At 51.4% G+C, this 16,841-nt stretch overlaps 8 protein-coding genes across 8 annotated transcripts; 3 read left to right on the top strand and 5 right to left on the bottom strand.

Annotated features, from left to right (window-relative positions):
- Positions 1 to 346: 346 nt before the first annotated feature.
- Positions 347 to 3,013, top strand: M409DRAFT_64287 (uncharacterized protein; the record flags this gene model as incomplete). The annotated part of the gene is made up of 1 exon (XM_033816006.1): positions 347 to 3,013. The coding sequence occupies one exon, from the start codon at positions 347 to 349 to the stop codon at positions 3,011 to 3,013; it is 2,667 nt and encodes an 888-aa protein (XP_033671501.1).
- A 575-nt stretch (positions 3,014 to 3,588) lies between these two features.
- M409DRAFT_64291 (uncharacterized protein) lies at positions 3,589 to 5,109 on the bottom strand (the record flags this gene model as incomplete). The annotated part of the gene is made up of 3 exons (XM_033816008.1): positions 3,589 to 4,443; positions 4,489 to 4,732; positions 4,793 to 5,109. The coding sequence occupies 3 exons, from the start codon at positions 5,107 to 5,109 to the stop codon at positions 3,589 to 3,591; spliced, it is 1,416 nt and encodes a 471-aa protein (XP_033671502.1).
- A 656-nt stretch (positions 5,110 to 5,765) lies between these two features.
- Positions 5,766 to 6,443, bottom strand: M409DRAFT_19431 (uncharacterized protein; the record flags this gene model as incomplete). The annotated part of the gene is made up of 1 exon (XM_033804930.1): positions 5,766 to 6,443. The coding sequence occupies one exon, from the start codon at positions 6,441 to 6,443 to the stop codon at positions 5,766 to 5,768; it is 678 nt and encodes a 225-aa protein (XP_033671503.1).
- Positions 6,444 to 7,304: 861 nt separating this feature from the next.
- M409DRAFT_19432 (uncharacterized protein) lies at positions 7,305 to 7,967 on the bottom strand (the record flags this gene model as incomplete). Its single annotated transcript, XM_033804931.1, has 2 exons — positions 7,305 to 7,806; positions 7,864 to 7,967. 2 exons carry the CDS (start codon positions 7,965 to 7,967, stop codon positions 7,305 to 7,307), a joined length of 606 nt encoding a protein of 201 aa, XP_033671504.1.
- A 1,402-nt stretch (positions 7,968 to 9,369) lies between these two features.
- Positions 9,370 to 12,090, top strand: M409DRAFT_19433 (glycoside hydrolase family 43 protein; the record flags this gene model as incomplete). The annotated part of the gene is made up of 9 exons (XM_033804932.1): positions 9,370 to 9,547; positions 9,612 to 9,768; positions 9,822 to 9,868; positions 10,710 to 10,901; positions 10,950 to 10,995; positions 11,045 to 11,174; positions 11,252 to 11,355; positions 11,427 to 11,616; positions 11,677 to 12,090. The coding sequence occupies 9 exons, from the start codon at positions 9,370 to 9,372 to the stop codon at positions 12,088 to 12,090; spliced, it is 1,458 nt and encodes a 485-aa protein (XP_033671505.1).
- Positions 12,091 to 12,305: 215 nt separating this feature from the next.
- On the bottom strand, positions 12,306 to 13,865 carry M409DRAFT_51625 (uncharacterized protein; the record flags this gene model as incomplete). The annotated part of the gene is made up of 1 exon (XM_033811852.1): positions 12,306 to 13,865. One exon carries the CDS (start codon positions 13,863 to 13,865, stop codon positions 12,306 to 12,308), a length of 1,560 nt encoding a protein of 519 aa, XP_033671506.1.
- Positions 13,866 to 14,313: 448 nt separating this feature from the next.
- Positions 14,314 to 14,816, top strand: M409DRAFT_51626 (uncharacterized protein; the record flags this gene model as incomplete). Its single annotated transcript, XM_033811853.1, has 3 exons — positions 14,314 to 14,350; positions 14,396 to 14,542; positions 14,653 to 14,816. 3 exons carry the CDS (start codon positions 14,314 to 14,316, stop codon positions 14,814 to 14,816), a joined length of 348 nt encoding a protein of 115 aa, XP_033671507.1.
- A 706-nt stretch (positions 14,817 to 15,522) lies between these two features.
- On the bottom strand, positions 15,523 to 16,127 carry M409DRAFT_51627 (uncharacterized protein; the record flags this gene model as incomplete). The annotated part of the gene is made up of 2 exons (XM_033811854.1): positions 15,523 to 15,895; positions 15,952 to 16,127. The coding sequence occupies 2 exons, from the start codon at positions 16,125 to 16,127 to the stop codon at positions 15,523 to 15,525; spliced, it is 549 nt and encodes a 182-aa protein (XP_033671508.1).
- Positions 16,128 to 16,841: the final 714 nt, after the last annotated feature.

Here is a 16,841-nt window from a genome sequence, read left to right on the forward strand (position 1 = left end):
GCTTCAACACGGCTGTGTACTCAAGCGCCACGCGTGGTAATGCTCAGGCCACTCGTCAATGGAAAATCCGACTGGTATGATTCGGAGCAACTACGCTCCGTGTTTCCTCATCGGAGTGGTGGCATGATGCATGTTCCACGCCAGCGACTGATGCAAAGCGCAGTGTTGATGTTTCTAGGGAGATGAAAGGAGGAAGTCGACTGGACGTACACCAAATCGAGACTGATATGGTCCGTGCTCAATCCATGACGTCGCCCAGCGCGTCGTCCAGCTCTGACCGCGTCGAGGTGAATGTTCCGTCTCTGATTGACATGTGATCCATCCACAATGCATCAGCATCGCCAAGATGAGCACGCCGAGCAAGCGGCGAAAGAAGAACGACTACCAGGCCTCGCCACAGCCGGTCAAGAGCTTGGACTACTTCTTTGGCAAGCAGCGAGCTGAGAAGGAAGCGAAACCAGATGGAGAGACTGCCGTGAAAGAGCAGGCCAAGGACCATCATACGGGCACAGATGTGGAAGCAACTGGCGGCAGCGATGAAGAGTTGACGGATGAACAGCTTGCGCGCAAGCTACAGGCGCAATGGGATGAAGAGGAGAGGCTTCAGCAGACAAACGGCCATGAATCCACAGCACAAGAAGATCAGGAAGTACTCACCGAACACATGGTGGCGGATGGCCTCCAATCTCCTCAGAAGGCTTCAAATGAGGGGGAAGGCGAAAATGGCACAGGCAACACCACTTCAGCTACCAATAACGCGTTCGCGGCCATGGGCAAGAAGAACACGCTCTCCCTGCAATCCGCGACCGCCGAGGAAGACACCGTATCCCATGAAATTCCGTTCGACGAGTCGCCTCTCATATTCGATCCTCAAAAGTACATACCTGAGTTGAAGAAGCAGTGGGCTTCTGAAGGTGGGCTGGCAACATATGCCTTGCTCACTCACTGCTTCGTCCTCGTCAACAGTACGCAATCACGAATCAAGATTGTTGATACACTTGTCAACTTGATTCGTACCCTCATTGAAGGTGATCCAGACTCGTTGCTTCCCGCTGTCTGGCTAGCGACCAACGCCATATCTCCCCCATACGTCGACATCGAGCTCGGACTGGGAGGTTCGGCCATCTCTAAGGCTTTGAAAAAAGTCTGCGGACTGGACAATTCTTCGCTAAAGACATTATACAACAAGTACGGCGATGCGGGAGATGTGGCATTTGAGGCCAAGAAACGACAAAGTCTCACACTTCGCAAGCCGAAGCCTCTCACCATCAAGGGCGTTTACGAAAGTTTGCACAAGATTGCCAATGCAAAAGGACAGGGCTGTCAAGAGGTCAAGCAGCGAATCGTCGAAAGATTGGTGCAAGATGCTAGAGGTGCCGAAGAGAGCAGATACATTGTTCGTACTTTGGTGCAACACCTTCGAATTGGCGCTGTGAAGACGACTATGCTCATTGCTCTGTCTCGCGCGTTCTTGCTTTCCAAGCCACCAGGATCCTCGTATGCAACGAAATCGAGAGACGAACTTCGAAAATTCAGCAAGCAGGACTTGGCCGAAGTCTACTCTCATGGTGAGGAGTTGGTAAAAGCCAGTTTTGCCCGTCGACCCAATTATAACGACTTGGTTCCTACACTCATCGACATTGGCATTGACGATGAGCTGCTAATACGATGCGGGCTGGCAATGCACATCCCTCTGCGGCCTATGTTAGGAGGCATCACCCGCGATTTGGGGGAGATGCTCACCAAGTTGCAGGGCCGCGACTTCAGCTGCGAGTTCAAATACGACGGCCAGCGTGCTCAGGTGCATTGCGATCAAGACGGCAAAGTCACGATCTTCTCGCGACATCTCGAAGTCATGACTGAGAAGTACCCCGATCTGGTTGCATTGGTACCGAAGATTCGCGGCGAGGGAGTCAGCAGCTTCATCCTGGAGGGCGAAGTCGTCGCTGTGGATCGAGGGTCTGGAGATTTGAAGCCCTTTCAGATACTGGCGAATCGAGCAAGGAAGGACGTGGTCATCCAAAGCGTCAAGGTGGATGTCTGTCTGTTCGCTTTCGATCTCATGTACTTGAACGGAGAGGAGCTGCTGGATCGATCGTTCCGGGAGAGACGAAATTTGCTTCGCAGCTTGTTCATTGAGATTCCTAACCATTTCACCTGGGTGAAAAGCTTTGATGCCACTTCGGCGGACGGCGACGCTGTCAGCGACTTCTTCAAGCAGGCCACAGACATCAAATGTGAAGGGATCATGGTCAAAGTGTTAGACAATCTGCCCAATCCTGAGCTCCAGGCAGAGATGGACGTGGAGCCTGCTGAAGAAGTGTCAGCTCCAAAACCTGCACCAAAGCCGAAGAAGGGGAAGAAAGCGAAGAGCAAGCCTGGCGACAAAGACCCTGCCGATGAGCCTGAGGAGAAGAAGTCCGGCCGCCGCAAAGCCCTCCTTTCCACCTACGAACCCGACAAGCGTCTCGACTCATGGCTCAAAGTGAAAAAGGACTACAACACGCAGACAGACACCATCGACCTAATTCCCGTCGGTGGATGGCATGGCCAAGGACGCAAGAATGCGTGGTGGTCACCCATCCTCCTCGCCTGCCGCAATCCAGACACCGGCAGCCTTGAAGTCGTCACTAAATGCATCTCCGGCTTCACCGACGCCTTCTACAAAGCTAACCGTGCCAAGTATGATCCTGGCGGACCCAATGTCATCTCTCGTCCCTCATATGTCGAATACGGCGGCGAGCCAGACGTTTGGTTTGAACCGCAAGAAGTATGGGAGATGCTCTTTGCGGATATCACGTTGAGTCCGACGTATACGGCCGCCATTGGGCTGGTGAGCGAGGATAGGGGCTTGAGCTTGCGGTTTCCGAGATTTCTGAAACTCAGGAAGGATAAGAGCATTGAGGAGGCGAGTTCGAATGCCTTTTTGGCGGGTCTGTATCAGAAGCAGATGGAGAGGGCGCCGGCTGAGGGGAAGGGGGATGTTGGTGGGGAGGAGGGTGAAGAGGAGTGAGCTGGCTATGGACAAGCTGCCAGACAAACATTGCTGTGTTTGCATCTCCAACATTGTCTTCCACCGAGCGAAGCTAGAGCCCCGAAGGAGAGCCCACACATCGGCCACGTCTACTCGTCCCTCGGCAAGCTCCGTGCGAAGCGCGAGTAGCAGTCGCTTGCCATCTACTGGCCGTGATCGGGGCTTCACGGAGTGGGACGCCGAGAGCTCGCCTGCTGAGGATAGGGGCGTCATTTGAGGAGGCCCACTGTTACTGGACCTTGGCGAAAACTTTTCGTCGTCATTGAATCGAAAACACGATCTCTTCGAGACTTTCTAACGCTACTAGGAGCTGAAAGCCGGTCTACATGCTACTACAAGTTGACGATTAGATATCCTCGGCCTCCTTCTGCTTAGAACGAACTGCTCAAACTACCAACCAAACCACTTCTTCATCCGCTTTCCAATACCTCGCAGCATGACAGGCTCCAGGACAGGCTCTGGATAAGGCTTGTGGATGGTGATACTGCCTTCGTCATTCGCGAAAGACACGGCGGGCCTGCCGCCGATTGAGCTGGCGCTGAAGTCAGCATCGACTACTGAGACCGAGCTCGAACGACCACCCGAAAGTCCTTCGGTTTCACAAGGAAAATGTCCACCGTTTCGAACCTCTCCATTCTGTCGACCAAATCGAAATCGAACTGTGAGATGACCATCGGAATGACTTTGCACATCTCGAGCATCGATATGTGTCGTCCGATACATGTCCTACTCCCCAGACCAAATGGCATGAAGTAGCTATCCATGAGCTTGAGCTTCGCAGCATCGCTTTCGATCCAACGCTCAGGCTTGAATGAAGTGGCGTCCGAGCCCCAGATATCTTCATCATAGTGCGCGACCCATGAGTTGATGCCAATCTCGGTGCCTTCTGGGAAGAAATGGCCCAGCATCTTGCCCTCTGCTATAGCCTGATCCAGCTCCGCCCTCAGCCGCTGCATAGCACGCGGAGTAGTAGTAAGATGCCAAAAGACGCTGCTAAGGCTGATGGCAGTCGTGTCAGATCCAGCCAGAATGTTCGCAAGGCCGACCGCGAAGACATCGAACTTGGTCATGTTCTTCTCAGGATCCCGTTCAGCGTCTATAGCGAGGTCTAGAAAGTCTCGGGGCGCACCATCAGCGGGAATGTGTCTTTTGCCGTCCTTTTCTTCCGCTGCTCGCTCGATCTCCCGTTCGGAGACACGTCTCTGCGCGAATTTCATCAGAAACGTGCGTCCAGCCGCTCCGGAGCCGGGCATCTGCTCCAGGATTCTGTACAGGATGGGGTGCGCCCATGAGTAGATCCCCGCGAGTGTTCCGTACACTGTCTGGGCATGGAGCGATGATAAGGCATGATCAATGTCTTTGCCTTCGTCCAAGAACCCGAATCGCTTATTATACGTAATATTGCCAACCTGTCTGATCAGCTCTGCTCCCACAAATCGAAATCACAGACTCACAACATCGAACGCGTAACACTGTATCCAACGATGCATATTCACCGTCTTGCCACTCTTGACCATCTCACCCAACCTCTGTTGAAAGACGTCCTGTGTCGTCTCCACGTATTTTTCGTAGCGCAACAAGCTGCTCATGCTGTACATACTCTGGAACTTCCGTCTCATCTCGGCGTGCTTTCGTATATTGCGATGAGCCAACAATCCCGGCTCCATATCAGGATGCTTGAATGTATTGTAGAAGGAGCTGCTCGTCGAATGAGATTCAGCCCTCGCTCACGTCCTTAGGGAGGCCCTCAATACTTACGTCTTGGGCATCTTGCTGCTGATTCCGTAGACCACGCTCTCGGGTCGAGATATGGAATACAGGTTGGGTCCCAATCGCACGACTGGTGCGTAGAAGGAGCCTGCAGGTGCATACTTCCGGTGTAGATGAATGTTTTCCCAATGTGCTTGACCTCTCCATGTGCTCTGGAAGAACCAGAGCCTAGTGAATCGTGCTAAGAATGGCCCTGGAACGTTACGTAAGGGTGATGTGGCTGCAGGGATGACCGAGTAGCAGACGAATGCAACCGGTATCAGACAGAAAGCGAGCAAGCCAAAGGGTAATATCTCGCCGAACATATTGAAGGCGTCCGCAGAAAGATTTCTCACTTAGTCGTGCGGCTGGCTTGCGACCTGTATATTCATGAAACGGCTGATGTTGAGCCCTATCCCAGCCCTATTTCCTCATTAACTCTGCCCTTTTTGCGGTCGTCTCTTGTGAGGATGACCATCGATGTCCTCGTAGGGCCTGCCAGAAAGGTCAGCATGCTGACGGACGACAAACAACTCAAGCGGGAGGTCGCAATAGTTCGGGAGCTTACATTACAAGAAACGCGAGACCTCAGCCAGCTGCTGATGTGTTCATCGTTTTCGGAGTTATTTGCGAGAGAGGAGTTCGGTCTACGGACACATGCCGAGCTTCATGGTGGAAAAGGAGATACAGTATGTATATTACCATAGCCCTGCTCCGTTGTCCTGATCGCTCGGCGATGTTGATGGTGCCTGCAAGTGAGGACTAGTTGAATCGATCCTTTCTAACCGTTTTTCCTGGATCCCATGAGAGCTTCAGCGTGTGAACAGCTTTTATCGTAACGATACAACAGCACCATGAACGCACAGGAGAGAACCACAAGGCTGCATACTCCGCAATCATCAGCCAAAGATCTTGTAGCTCTTCAGGTCCAACGCATGTTGAATAATACGGGAGCTTATCCCACCCAGCAAGTCTTCATTGGCTATGTCTTGCTCGACAAGAAGTTGTCGAGCTCATGAAGCAAGTTCCGCTTCCTCGTCTCGGTTAAAAAGCTCGACTGGACGGAATTTCTTGCGAGCTTGACCATGTCCTCATCAGAGAAGCCGAATTCCTTCTGCACTAACTCGTACTCGTTCAGGAGCGTCGTTCGAAACATAGGTGGATCATCAGTGTTAAGGGAGATCATGAGGCCGTTGTCAAAATAGGTTCGAACCGGGTGATCTCGAGGAGATGGAATGCCACCAGTGCAGACGTTGCTTGTCACGCACAGCTCCAGAGGAGTTTGTCGTTGCTTGAGCACTTTGACCAGCTCAGGGTCAGATACAGCCGTCAGCCCGTGACCAATGCGTTCAGCCCCCGCAGAGAGCGCGTCCCAGATTGAAAAGGCTGGGACAGCCTCACCGGCATGGGCCGTGACTCGTAGACCGGCCTTTTTGGCTCTCGCAAAGAATTCCGCAAAGTCGGCAACAGGTCCAGCTTCCTCGTTACCGCCAATGCCAATCCCAACAATGGAAGGCATGGTCTCTTTTAGTTTTACGGCCTTGCTGAGAACGACCGCCGCATCTTCCAGTCCAAATTGTCGAACAGCATCAACGATCCAGAAAATAGTGGTTCCGTACTCTTGCTCGCCTTGAATCCTGGCTCTCTCGACGGCCGCCATGGCTGCCTCTACAGTAGTGGTCTTCTCCCTTAGGATATGGTTGAAGCTAATATACACTTCAGCATGGCGTACACCTTGAGAGGCCAACGTCCTGATCATGTCGGTGACTATCAGCTCGAAGTCCTCAGGATCTAAAAGGCGATTCACGACTTCGCGAAATGCCCGGAGGAAGCCGAGGAAGTTGTCATAATGGTACAACCTTTCTGCTTGCTCTAGAGTGAGTGGAGTCTTGTCGTGTCGCTGGGAAAGTGCGACGAGAGTTTCTGGCTCAATCGTCCCTTCAAGGTGAAGATGGAGCTCGCATTTTGGAAGATCACGCAACCATGAACGATTTTGGGTTTGCGGTGACGATTCCGGCATTGGTATAGCGTATGTCAGCATTTACGATAGCTCTACAATGTCCTGACTGCGGAGCCGAAAAAATTTGAGATGAAAGAAGTATCGTGCTTCAGGAGATGTTTCGTAAGACGCCAGCTTTCATATCTATGGCATAATTGCCTGACTCAGCAATCAGACTTTTGTCGGGCAAGTCTAACCTTTAGCGGCCTCGTTCCATCCTGCAGCCTTGGGCTTACGCCCTACAAGCCAGGCGCATACACGGGACGCTTTGCAGAAGACTGACAACCTGGTATACCACAGCATGCTACAGTAAATGTTATCTGCTACAGTGGGGGTAAGTCGCGAAATCTGAAACCGATTCTGGTCCAGAAAAGATAGGCGGCTGGCAGTCACGATATTAGGCCATGGTAAGCAGACACAGAACAGAGTCAGTAATTGGGGTTGAAGCCGCGCTTGTATCTCACTATCTCGATCCCACTAATTTCCAACACAAAACCACAGCCGTACATTTCCTTAGACACCTCACAGCACAGAGAGGTCGACCTTGAGGCTGAGTAGGTGCTCTGGGACGTCGTCAATCGTCGCATCCGCTTTAGCCCGAGCCATCTCCAGCAACACCTCAACGTCTTCAACAGATGTCCCATTCCCAATCTCGAAAGCATGCCCGTCAGACAAGATCAACTTATCTGGCTGAACACTTCCCTTGCAACCCTTCTCGCTGAGAATCCTTAGGCGCTCTTCCTCCGGCAGCTCCATGAAGTCCGATACAGGATCTCTTTTACAGCTGGTCGAACATTGAGAGAGCGCGTGCCACATGCTGCCGGTGGTGAACTCGATTCCGTCGGGATTCGTGAGGCACAGATCCAGTCCGGTGTTCGATATGACCACCTTTCCGCCGCAGGCATCGCTTCCCGAGCCTGTGAGGAGAGAAGCGACACCATAGACATGTAGGCCGGTAACGTAGACAGAGTCAGAGTAGCCGGAGATTGATCCACAGCAAACGTCATGTAAAATGTATGAGCATCTTGTGATTCAACGGTCAGTATGTTTGACATGAACAGTCGTTTGCAAGCGAACTCACTGCACAGAGTTGCCTCGGCAGCCTCCATTGACGTGGTTGCGAAGAGTAACAGCGTTTGTGAGTGAGATAGCAGATGCCATCAAAGAGACGACAGCAGCCTTCATGATTTCGGAACTGTTGGGGTGGAAGTAGCGTTGCGTAGGGAGCAGCAAGTGACAGTACTCGTGCTGCTGAGATAGTCCTATTGTCCTACTGCTGTGGGCAGAACTCACCTGTTTATAAGTTGTGCTTTGTGCGTACTTCTTAGTAGGTGCCGGTAAAACCCTCGTTCACTCAAGTTCCTTCCGGTGAAGCTACGGTTAGACAAGGGATGCAACCTCGCCATTCTCGCCGATGATGCCTCCCATGAGGAAGCTGTTCCTTGAACATAGCCCTATATCGTGTCTTATGATCGTCGACATAAAGTTGGAATCACTTCGGCCTCGGACACTCCGGGACCCCCTGGTGTGGTGGTTGTGCGGTCCATAGAGATGCAAGCGCTAGTCATCGTCGCACAAGTATTGTCGTGGGTGCAATCCTACGCTAATGAACACGGACACAATAGTGGAGCTGATCCTTCGTGCCCCAGGCTGAAGCTGAGAAGGATCACTGTGGAGCTCGAGAGCCTTGGCAAACACGGCAGCCTTGCCGTCAGGAAACCTCCACTTGCGCAGCAAGCAGTATCAAAGGTATAAGTTGAATTCGTATTGTAGTATGCCTCCGCAGATTCAATTTGCTCAAGCGACGGCAATGGTGCCACAAAGCTGCATATTTGAAATACGGGAAACGCAGTATTGGACGAGGTAGTGGAAGTATGTTGAATACGAAAGCCTCAGTGCTCACAATTGTGAAGTGCTACAGAGGGAACAAAATCACCCGAAATTACTGGGGAGCAACACAGTTCAAAGAGACGGTGTCGCCGTGCATACTGAAACTAGCAATACTAACAGTCGCTGCTTCCATCCACCCGGTCTAGCTTCGCTGTTCATCCCTGCAAAAAGCTACACTACGCAATAGTGAGATATCTACCCCACCGCATATGCAACTACACAATTCACTGAGACTCAATATGTTTCCGACAAATGTTTCCGGGAGCCCCTATTCCCGATCTCTTGCGAAGCCCCCATGTCATTCTGGATCCAGTCTTGCTAGTGGCGATGCAAAATTTGCGCACTTCGATGCCGGAGATATGAGCAGGGCAGGAATGAAATCTCATCCGTCCTGGAGAGTATGGCTCGCGAGGTGGCCAATGGGGCAATCGGGTGAGAAAGACCCTGAAGTACCGTTCAGAGTCGACAATCACGGTGGAGTGACAATGTTGTGTCAACCATGGTTGAAGGATCACCGTCGGCCCGGCTTCTTTGAAAGTGATTGAAGAAAATGCGGCAAATTCGAAAAGGCAACAGAGTGAGGTCCGTTCGTGGAACATAAGTACTGCATTCGTTCTTGCAAAGCTTTTTATCCTCATCCACATCACTCAATACAAGCTTTCGGACTTCAGCTTTTTGACACCTTGCAATCGCCATCATGCACTCTCTACTCTCTACTGTCATTCTTGTTCCGTTCGCCCATCTAGCATTGGCAGGATGCTACAGCGGAGGTGCACCATCGCCTTCTGATCACGCTGCAACGCTGGCCGCGATTCAATCAGCCTCCTATCAGATGGAACTTGACAGTCCCCTTTCCGTGGGCGAGCATGTATACAGTATGTACAAACGTTCATACAATATGTCCTGGTGGCGATTACTGACAATGTTTGGCGAGAATAGACACTGTCGTCGAAGGAAAGTGTCTCCACTTTATCCTGGACAACATTTCCGGCAGCTCGAAATCCATCAAGACCGGCGAAGCATCAGACGGCTTCTCCAAAGAATACCGCGGGTGTGATCACGGGGGAGATACTTCTTACACTAACTGGAGATACGTGTATGTCAACTTTGGGTTGAAATCTTGATAATGAGATGCTGAAGATCACACAGGATGGACGCAAACCAAGACACAAGGAACTGCAGATGGGCGTGGGGAGGTAGATTGCTCAATCTGTGAGTCGAAGGCGATATTTGCGCGAAGCTGCCGAATGGCCTTGCCTTGGGGAATTGTGCTGGTGTGGGTACAGACTTTGTGAGTGTGACGTGCGATGTACCGCAAGATCAAGAAACACAAAGTTGATCGATGATTTCGAAGTAGCTAAAGGGCCATGTACGGCACGAGTGGTATGCAGGATTCAAATGGTAGTCAAAACTCCAAGCTGGCACACGCTTCAATATCTCAAATAGATGGCACATGTTTTCTGCCGATCTCTGGGTAAACTCCACGTCCTGCATTCACGTAACGTGTTCCTCGTCCGAAGGACACGACAACGACATGCTGTTCTCAATCGCTATCTAGTCGCTACGCCCCGTTCAAAGTTGTGAATTGGTCGATCTTGGATATTTCCCAATCGACTCGACTCTTGACTCAGTGCCTCTACTCAGACGCAACTCTCTCTCCTTTGAGATGACACGGTCTGCACATTTACTCGAGCCCGCTCAAACGGAACTCCTCGCAGCTTCATCGTGAGCAGTTGCCGTTGCGTATGGCATGATGTTGGTATTCCTGCAGCTAGTAACATGATCTCCTCAGCTTGATGAAAGTGTGTCTTTCAGCTTTGCCTTCATGCACGGGTCCTCCACAAGTACGTACACTTACTTACGAAGCTAGTACCACAGGCGATACGTAACTCACTGTGACAATCGCTGGAAGATCAGATGATATGGCAAGTGACTGAATATAAATAAGCAATCAACTTCTACACATTGGGTTCTCAAACTCGACACAATATTGCCAAATCGTGATGTGGTCAACTCAACTATTGGCCTGCGCTGTAGGGGCAGCTTCAGTTGTATCAGCCCAGACGGCGTACTACACGCCACAGCCAACCCCTATGCCATGTTACGGCGATGCTTGTGTAGACCCTACTTACGACAATCTCCGTTACCAGGATAACACTATTATCCGACGACCTGGAAAGAACGGAGCAAGTGACATTTACTTTCGTTTCTCCAAAGGCGATCACCCAGGTAAGCGGCGTGTCACTGAGAGGGTTGGACTTTGCTAAGAGACACAAGGCGACGGCATCAATGTTGCGACTTCAGACAGCTTGAGTGGACAATGGTACCGACACACCATGTTGAACAGCAAATCGTCTGCTAAGGATACACAGGCATTTGAATTTCACCATCCTTGGTCAGCTTAGCGACATCAGCAAGTCAGACTGCGTCGGTGGTTCGTACAAGAACTACAGCTTTCCCAACTCCGATTTGAATCGATGGGCTCCAGAAGTTCACTTGCAAGTATAGACACATTCACCTCTTACGCTTTGAAGGTACCGTCTACTGACCTTACGACACGATGTAGCATCAACAACCAGTACTACTTGTTTTATACGGTGGAGGACCAAACCAATGGCTATTGTTTCGATCAATGTGTGGCCACCAGTCCCTCGATGGATGCTGGCACCTGGACCGATCATGGGTGAGAGAGATGCTCTTCCACAGCAGGGTCTCCAGTCACTGATATGTTAGGACTATGAATCTACCGAACAGGAACTTCGCAGCTTGGCGTCGCATTGACGGCAACATCTTGTCTGACGCTAGCGACCCTCAAGGCGTTGTTTCGCCATACATGGCATTCAATAGCTTTGGATATGGCATCTACGGCATCGATCTGAACAACGACTATCTGACAGCTAAAAATGTCGAGCCAAAGCTCTTGATCAAGTCACAAGACCAGCCGGTAAGTCTGTCCCCAGCCTGCATTGGTCAGCTACAAGGCTGACAGGGACTCCGCTGCCAGGGCGGAAATCGTACCGAAGGCGCTTTCCAACTGCGCCATAACGGATACATTTATCTCTTTTACTCGCGCGGCTCCTGCTGTTCGGGAGGAGATGCCGATCCACAGAGTGTCTATCGAACTCAGGTTTGCCGCACCAATGCAACCACCCCAGTAGGACCGTACTACGACCGCGACAATGTTGATTGCAGCAATGGTCCTACGAGTCGAGCTGGATCCACCATTTTGTATCCAGTGACACACAACTGGGAGCCTGGTTCAGTGTCTGTTCTCCTTGATCCCAAGGAAGGCTTGATCATGACTTATCAGTACTTGGACACGACAAGGCAGAGCCCAGGTCCGTTCCTCGGCTGGGGATTGAACTACTTGACATGGCAGAGCGATGGTTGGCCAAAATTGACTCAGACCAGAACTTGAGGATTGCGCGTTGCCGAGAATCAGATACTTGAGCTTCTGGTGGAGAGAGGTCGTTTTCTGACCGTAGCCGGTTGCAAGGAGGGCCATACCAAGTTTCTCGCCCTCAACATTCTCTAGAATAGTTTCTATCGTTTTCTTTCAGTGAGCTGGTCTCAGAAATGTTTCTCGCCCATTCTATAGTCTCTGTCTCAATCGATCGAGCAACGCGATCCAGCTCAGCAGGAGCCACTGTCACTATCATCATCACTTTCGTCGTCCTCATCCCCAACACCTGAGACTTTCGACCGTCTATGTACGCTGTCTTCCGATGAATCCAAATCACGCCACAACGCTTTCGCTTGCTTGTGTAGGGCGAGCATGAGTGGATCAGATTGCAGGTGCTCTGGAATGGTCACTTCAGGCATCTGCTTCACTGCTTTCTTGCCTTTCCCGCTTTCAGACTTGTCGGCCGAATTCGTATCTGTGGCGTCCTTGGTCATCTCAGGCTGCTCGTGGTACTGGCTTGGGTCGACCTCTTCGACGATTTCAATATCGTCATCCGCATCCGTGCGACCTCCCACCAGTGAAAGCAGTGTCTGCACGAAAAGCTCCTGCAGATACGCGAAGCTGAACCCTTCGGTGAGTTGAGCCACCACATCGCAAATGGCTTCATCGAATTCGATCTTGCCCCTCAATTTGTTTCGCCAGTACTCGCCATACGAGATCCGTTCCTTCACATCCGGCAGCTTGTAGTAATATTTGCGATCGAATCTCGAGGGTCTCTTGCTGATACCTGGATCCAGACGCTCGAGGTGATTGGTGCTACCAATCATGAGAATACCGTCGTTCTTCTCGAGCCCATCTACTTCATTCAGGAAGTAACTTCGTACTTTGTCGACCACAAGGCTGTCGAGATCCTCGAAGATTAGGAGGCATGGCGCCATCTTCCGAGCTTGCTCGAAAATTTCACGGATGGCGTATTGAGGACCTTGCCTTGCTTTAAACGACTTCACATACAAGCTGGCAACATTTCGCTGCTGCAGTGACCTCATAAGGGCCTTGATGGTAATCGTCTTGCCGCAGCCAGGATGACCATGGAAAATGATTCCGCGTTTCCACTGTACACCAAAGTCCTCGTACAGCGAGCGATTGTCGAAAAAGGTCTGGACATCGTTGATGATGCCGTCTTTAGTTGCAGGATCGAGAATGACATCGTCCCACGAGGCAGATTGAACAGACTCCCAAAGAAGCTTGCTCTTATCCCAATTCCCTGCGTCAAAGACATATATCTCCTCGTGCAGCTCCGACGTCCACTTGCCCGCGGCTTCGATCAATCCATCGGCGACTGGGCAGTCCTCTTCGGCAATGGAAGGAGTCAAAATGTACTGTATCTGCTCGGTACCGCAACCGTCTATTCGAGGCCACTCGAGAGAATATACCTGGAGGTCGTGCCCATCGTAGGAGTAGTCGTAGAGTCCGAATGCGATGGATTTGCCAAGGGTGCCTCGTCCTCCCTCCATGCGGCTGCGTGGCGGGCTGTAGGTACGCTGAGAGTTGAATCGGTTCCCATGACGACGTAGAGTAGCTTTGGCATGGCCGGCACCTGCGAAGCCAATCAAGTCACAGTCCCATGGTCCAATCGATGTGACGTGATTTTCGGGGTGAATCGAACGGACCGCTTCCAGAAGGGCAACGTCAGAGTTTGGACGTCTCTCCGAGAAATGAGATGTGTAGTGGTCGTAGACTGCATTATGTCCAGCTTCATGCCTGGTTGTCGATCTGCCACGGTCGCCCATGTTGAGAAAAAGACGAGTCGAGAAGTAGGCCGGCGTCTGGTAGAAGGCTATTGAGCGAAGACAATAGCAGATGAACAAGGCAAGAAAAGAACGAATTTATATTTTCACGAGCAGAGTGCAGGCAGCAACGCCAACTGCACTGAGCATTGCGTGTGAAGTGACTCACCTGAGAAACGTTGTCAATAAGACAAGAATGAACTGAAGTGTGCAGAAGCAGGGAATCAAATTGTCCTTTCCATACATCATTGGGCGCCCTGGCCCCTTTCCATACAGCTGTGGAGCAGAAAGGGAAGCGGAGCTAGCGCCTGCCAGTCAGGTTTGTTTCAGCTGGCTGTGTCGTATAGGTACATTCTCGGCAAGAGCAGGCAGGGTGGCAATTTTCCTGTTACAGACACCGTAGCTGGCTCGATCCATTTGAGCTTCATGATCCTTTAGGCTGCATCGCCTGATGGACCGGTGTAATGCTGCAAGCTCCAACCCAGTTTGTACGTTTCTTGCTGTTGGCAACCACATGCACTACGAACAGACAGGGTTTGAACTCGGTGCCTGTGCAGCATTCGATGGATTCGTCTGGCCGCACCCAACAGCAGCTCCGGTGAGCGTATCGTCGACCGCCGAATTGTATGCAGCACCGCAGTTCGGGTCGCTGTCAAACGTCAGTGCCTTCGTTGAGATCAGTGAGCGTGAAGCTAACCTTGAACCTCCACTAGCGCCATTGAACCAAGAGCAAATATCATGAGAAAAACAATCCTGGGTGTAGGCATTCCCAAGAGCTGTGCCTGAACAGCCTGCTCCACAGCGACCGTTGCAGCTGTAGCTGTAGCAGACATCAGCATCGACCCGTGTTGCAAAGTTCAGAGCAGATACGTAGACATACTCTCCGCCATTGGCACTATTTGTGCCAAAGTTGCTTCCTACAGTGCCGCTCCAGGTGCAAGCTTGGCCTGCTGAGTTTGTCCATCTTGCAGTGGCTGTTGAGCCCACTGTGAGACAAGTTACTGCTCTTTTTTCAATTGACACAGCACAGGAAAGCCCGAGTAGTAGGAGTGTAACAGAATAGTGGTATAGTGAGTGCATCGTGATGGATATGGACGTATAGAGTTTGAGGATCCGCACTTCTGATTCGACAAGATGGACAGTGGAAATTGAAAGCAAGAACTTCTGTTGAACGGGCAGAACAGACATCTTCACGCTTTTGTACCGAGGGTGAGACACTATGGTGCAAATTAGAATGTCGAAATTAATCGCGTGATCGATGTTCGCTTGTAAGTTCGGCGATTGTGCTTGAATGAGACTGTCGCCCGCCAGACGGTTCTCGGAGAGTGGCAACGATAAGGCACTGGACCGTCTTCGAGTTCCATGCCTTGCGGTACCATCCGTACTGGTAATCGTGAGAGGCATGAAACTCGAAGAGAAGATGGTCTAGATTCATGACGAGTTAAGGAGCAGTATTGCAATGAAAACCAAATGTGCAGCGGCCCCCTGGCTAGCCTCGCGGAGCCTTGTCGGAGGGCGGACTAGACAAGTGTAGCCAACCCCTGCCATCAACTGAGTGCGGAACCATGAGAGTGGTTCTTATCCATGGTGTTCAAATTCAAAGTGCAAACTGCCGCCACAGCACCGAGAGAACAGCTGCTCATCGACCAATGCCAGCTCTTCAAAACTCATCGACGACGTCCAAAATCTCATATAACGGAAAGTTCTGCAACAAAAGCGCCGTCAAAGCCGTTTTAATGACCCCATCAATCGGCTGAACAGCCGCGACCGCCTCATAGATTTCACACGTTGTATCGTGCGTGGAGCTCAGCTGCGCCGGCACGACCACCAGACCCAGAGAACCGCCGTCAGGAGTGTGAAGACCGACTGTAGCTGTGCCGTTGACAAAGGCTTGGTTGACGCCGTTGTCTAGGTATGAATTGAGATCTTCTGGCGCAGGGCCGAAGTCTGTGGCGATTGCATGACCGAGTCGGATGGAGTTTCTTGCACCTTCGACGCCTTTGCCGGTGATGAAGCGAGCTCCTTGGACTTGACTGTTGCAGAGATGATACTTAGTGTGAGTCGCGGGATTGACATGGTTTCCGCGTACACGAAGACGGTTACATTATTGGTGAAGGACGGCTTTTTGATGTCCTCATCGGTTCCTGAGATGATCGATTCGACAATTTCCCTCAAGGCTTCTCTTCGGTCGATCCCAGTGCAGCTCTGGGCACTCGCAACACTTGCGAGGAGAAAGCTCGCGGAATAGATGGTGGAAAATCGCATCTTGGCTGGCGATGAGTGATGTCGTTCGAAGATCCAGAATAGACGCAGGACGCGGTCTCAAGTACAGTGCATGGGTTCAGGTGGCTCGGATCAATGATCCAAGCTTCAGTAATCTGAATGCACCTGGTGCTGCCTAGCTGCAGAAACCAACACTTGAAGACATTTAGCCTTCAACTTTGCTTTGCGAACATCGCTGAATCCCGAAGACGAAGGATGATTAAGCTGCTGTAAGGCTAAGGCTAAAGCTCTGTGTTGAGGCGGACTTGCCATGAATAGAAAGCGCTCAACATGGCGCGGTCTGATGATCCAAGAGACGAAGCCGTAGTAGGTCATGGTTGCGGCCCTGCAGCCCTGCAAGATCACAAATCCTCTGCACAGCTCGGGTTCTTCGCTGTGAAGTGTTGACAGCTGATGAGTCCCGCAGTATTATCAAGACCGTCTGCATGGGTGAAAGCTTAACCGTATGGAAACGGTGCAAACACTGTGCTATGCCCCGAACTTCGAATGGCAAAGGATCGAGGAAAACACAGGTTGGATGGCCAATATTGGCATGTTCTGCCATTCCAAGTAAGCCATCTTCGGACGACCGTTCGTAACTCCTCTGGCTCCTTTGGGAGCTTGTTGCGCTCGACTTCCTTCCTAACCCCATTCAAGGGCTTGGTCTTTCTTACTGCAGCGCAATGAGTTCACCACGAGGAGCAGTGATCGAGAAGG

This window comes from Zasmidium cellare (assembly GCF_010093935.1).
Source record: "Zasmidium cellare ATCC 36951 unplaced genomic scaffold M409scaffold_7, whole genome shotgun sequence".
Classification (NCBI taxonomy): domain Eukaryota; kingdom Fungi; phylum Ascomycota; class Dothideomycetes; order Mycosphaerellales; family Mycosphaerellaceae; genus Zasmidium; species Zasmidium cellare.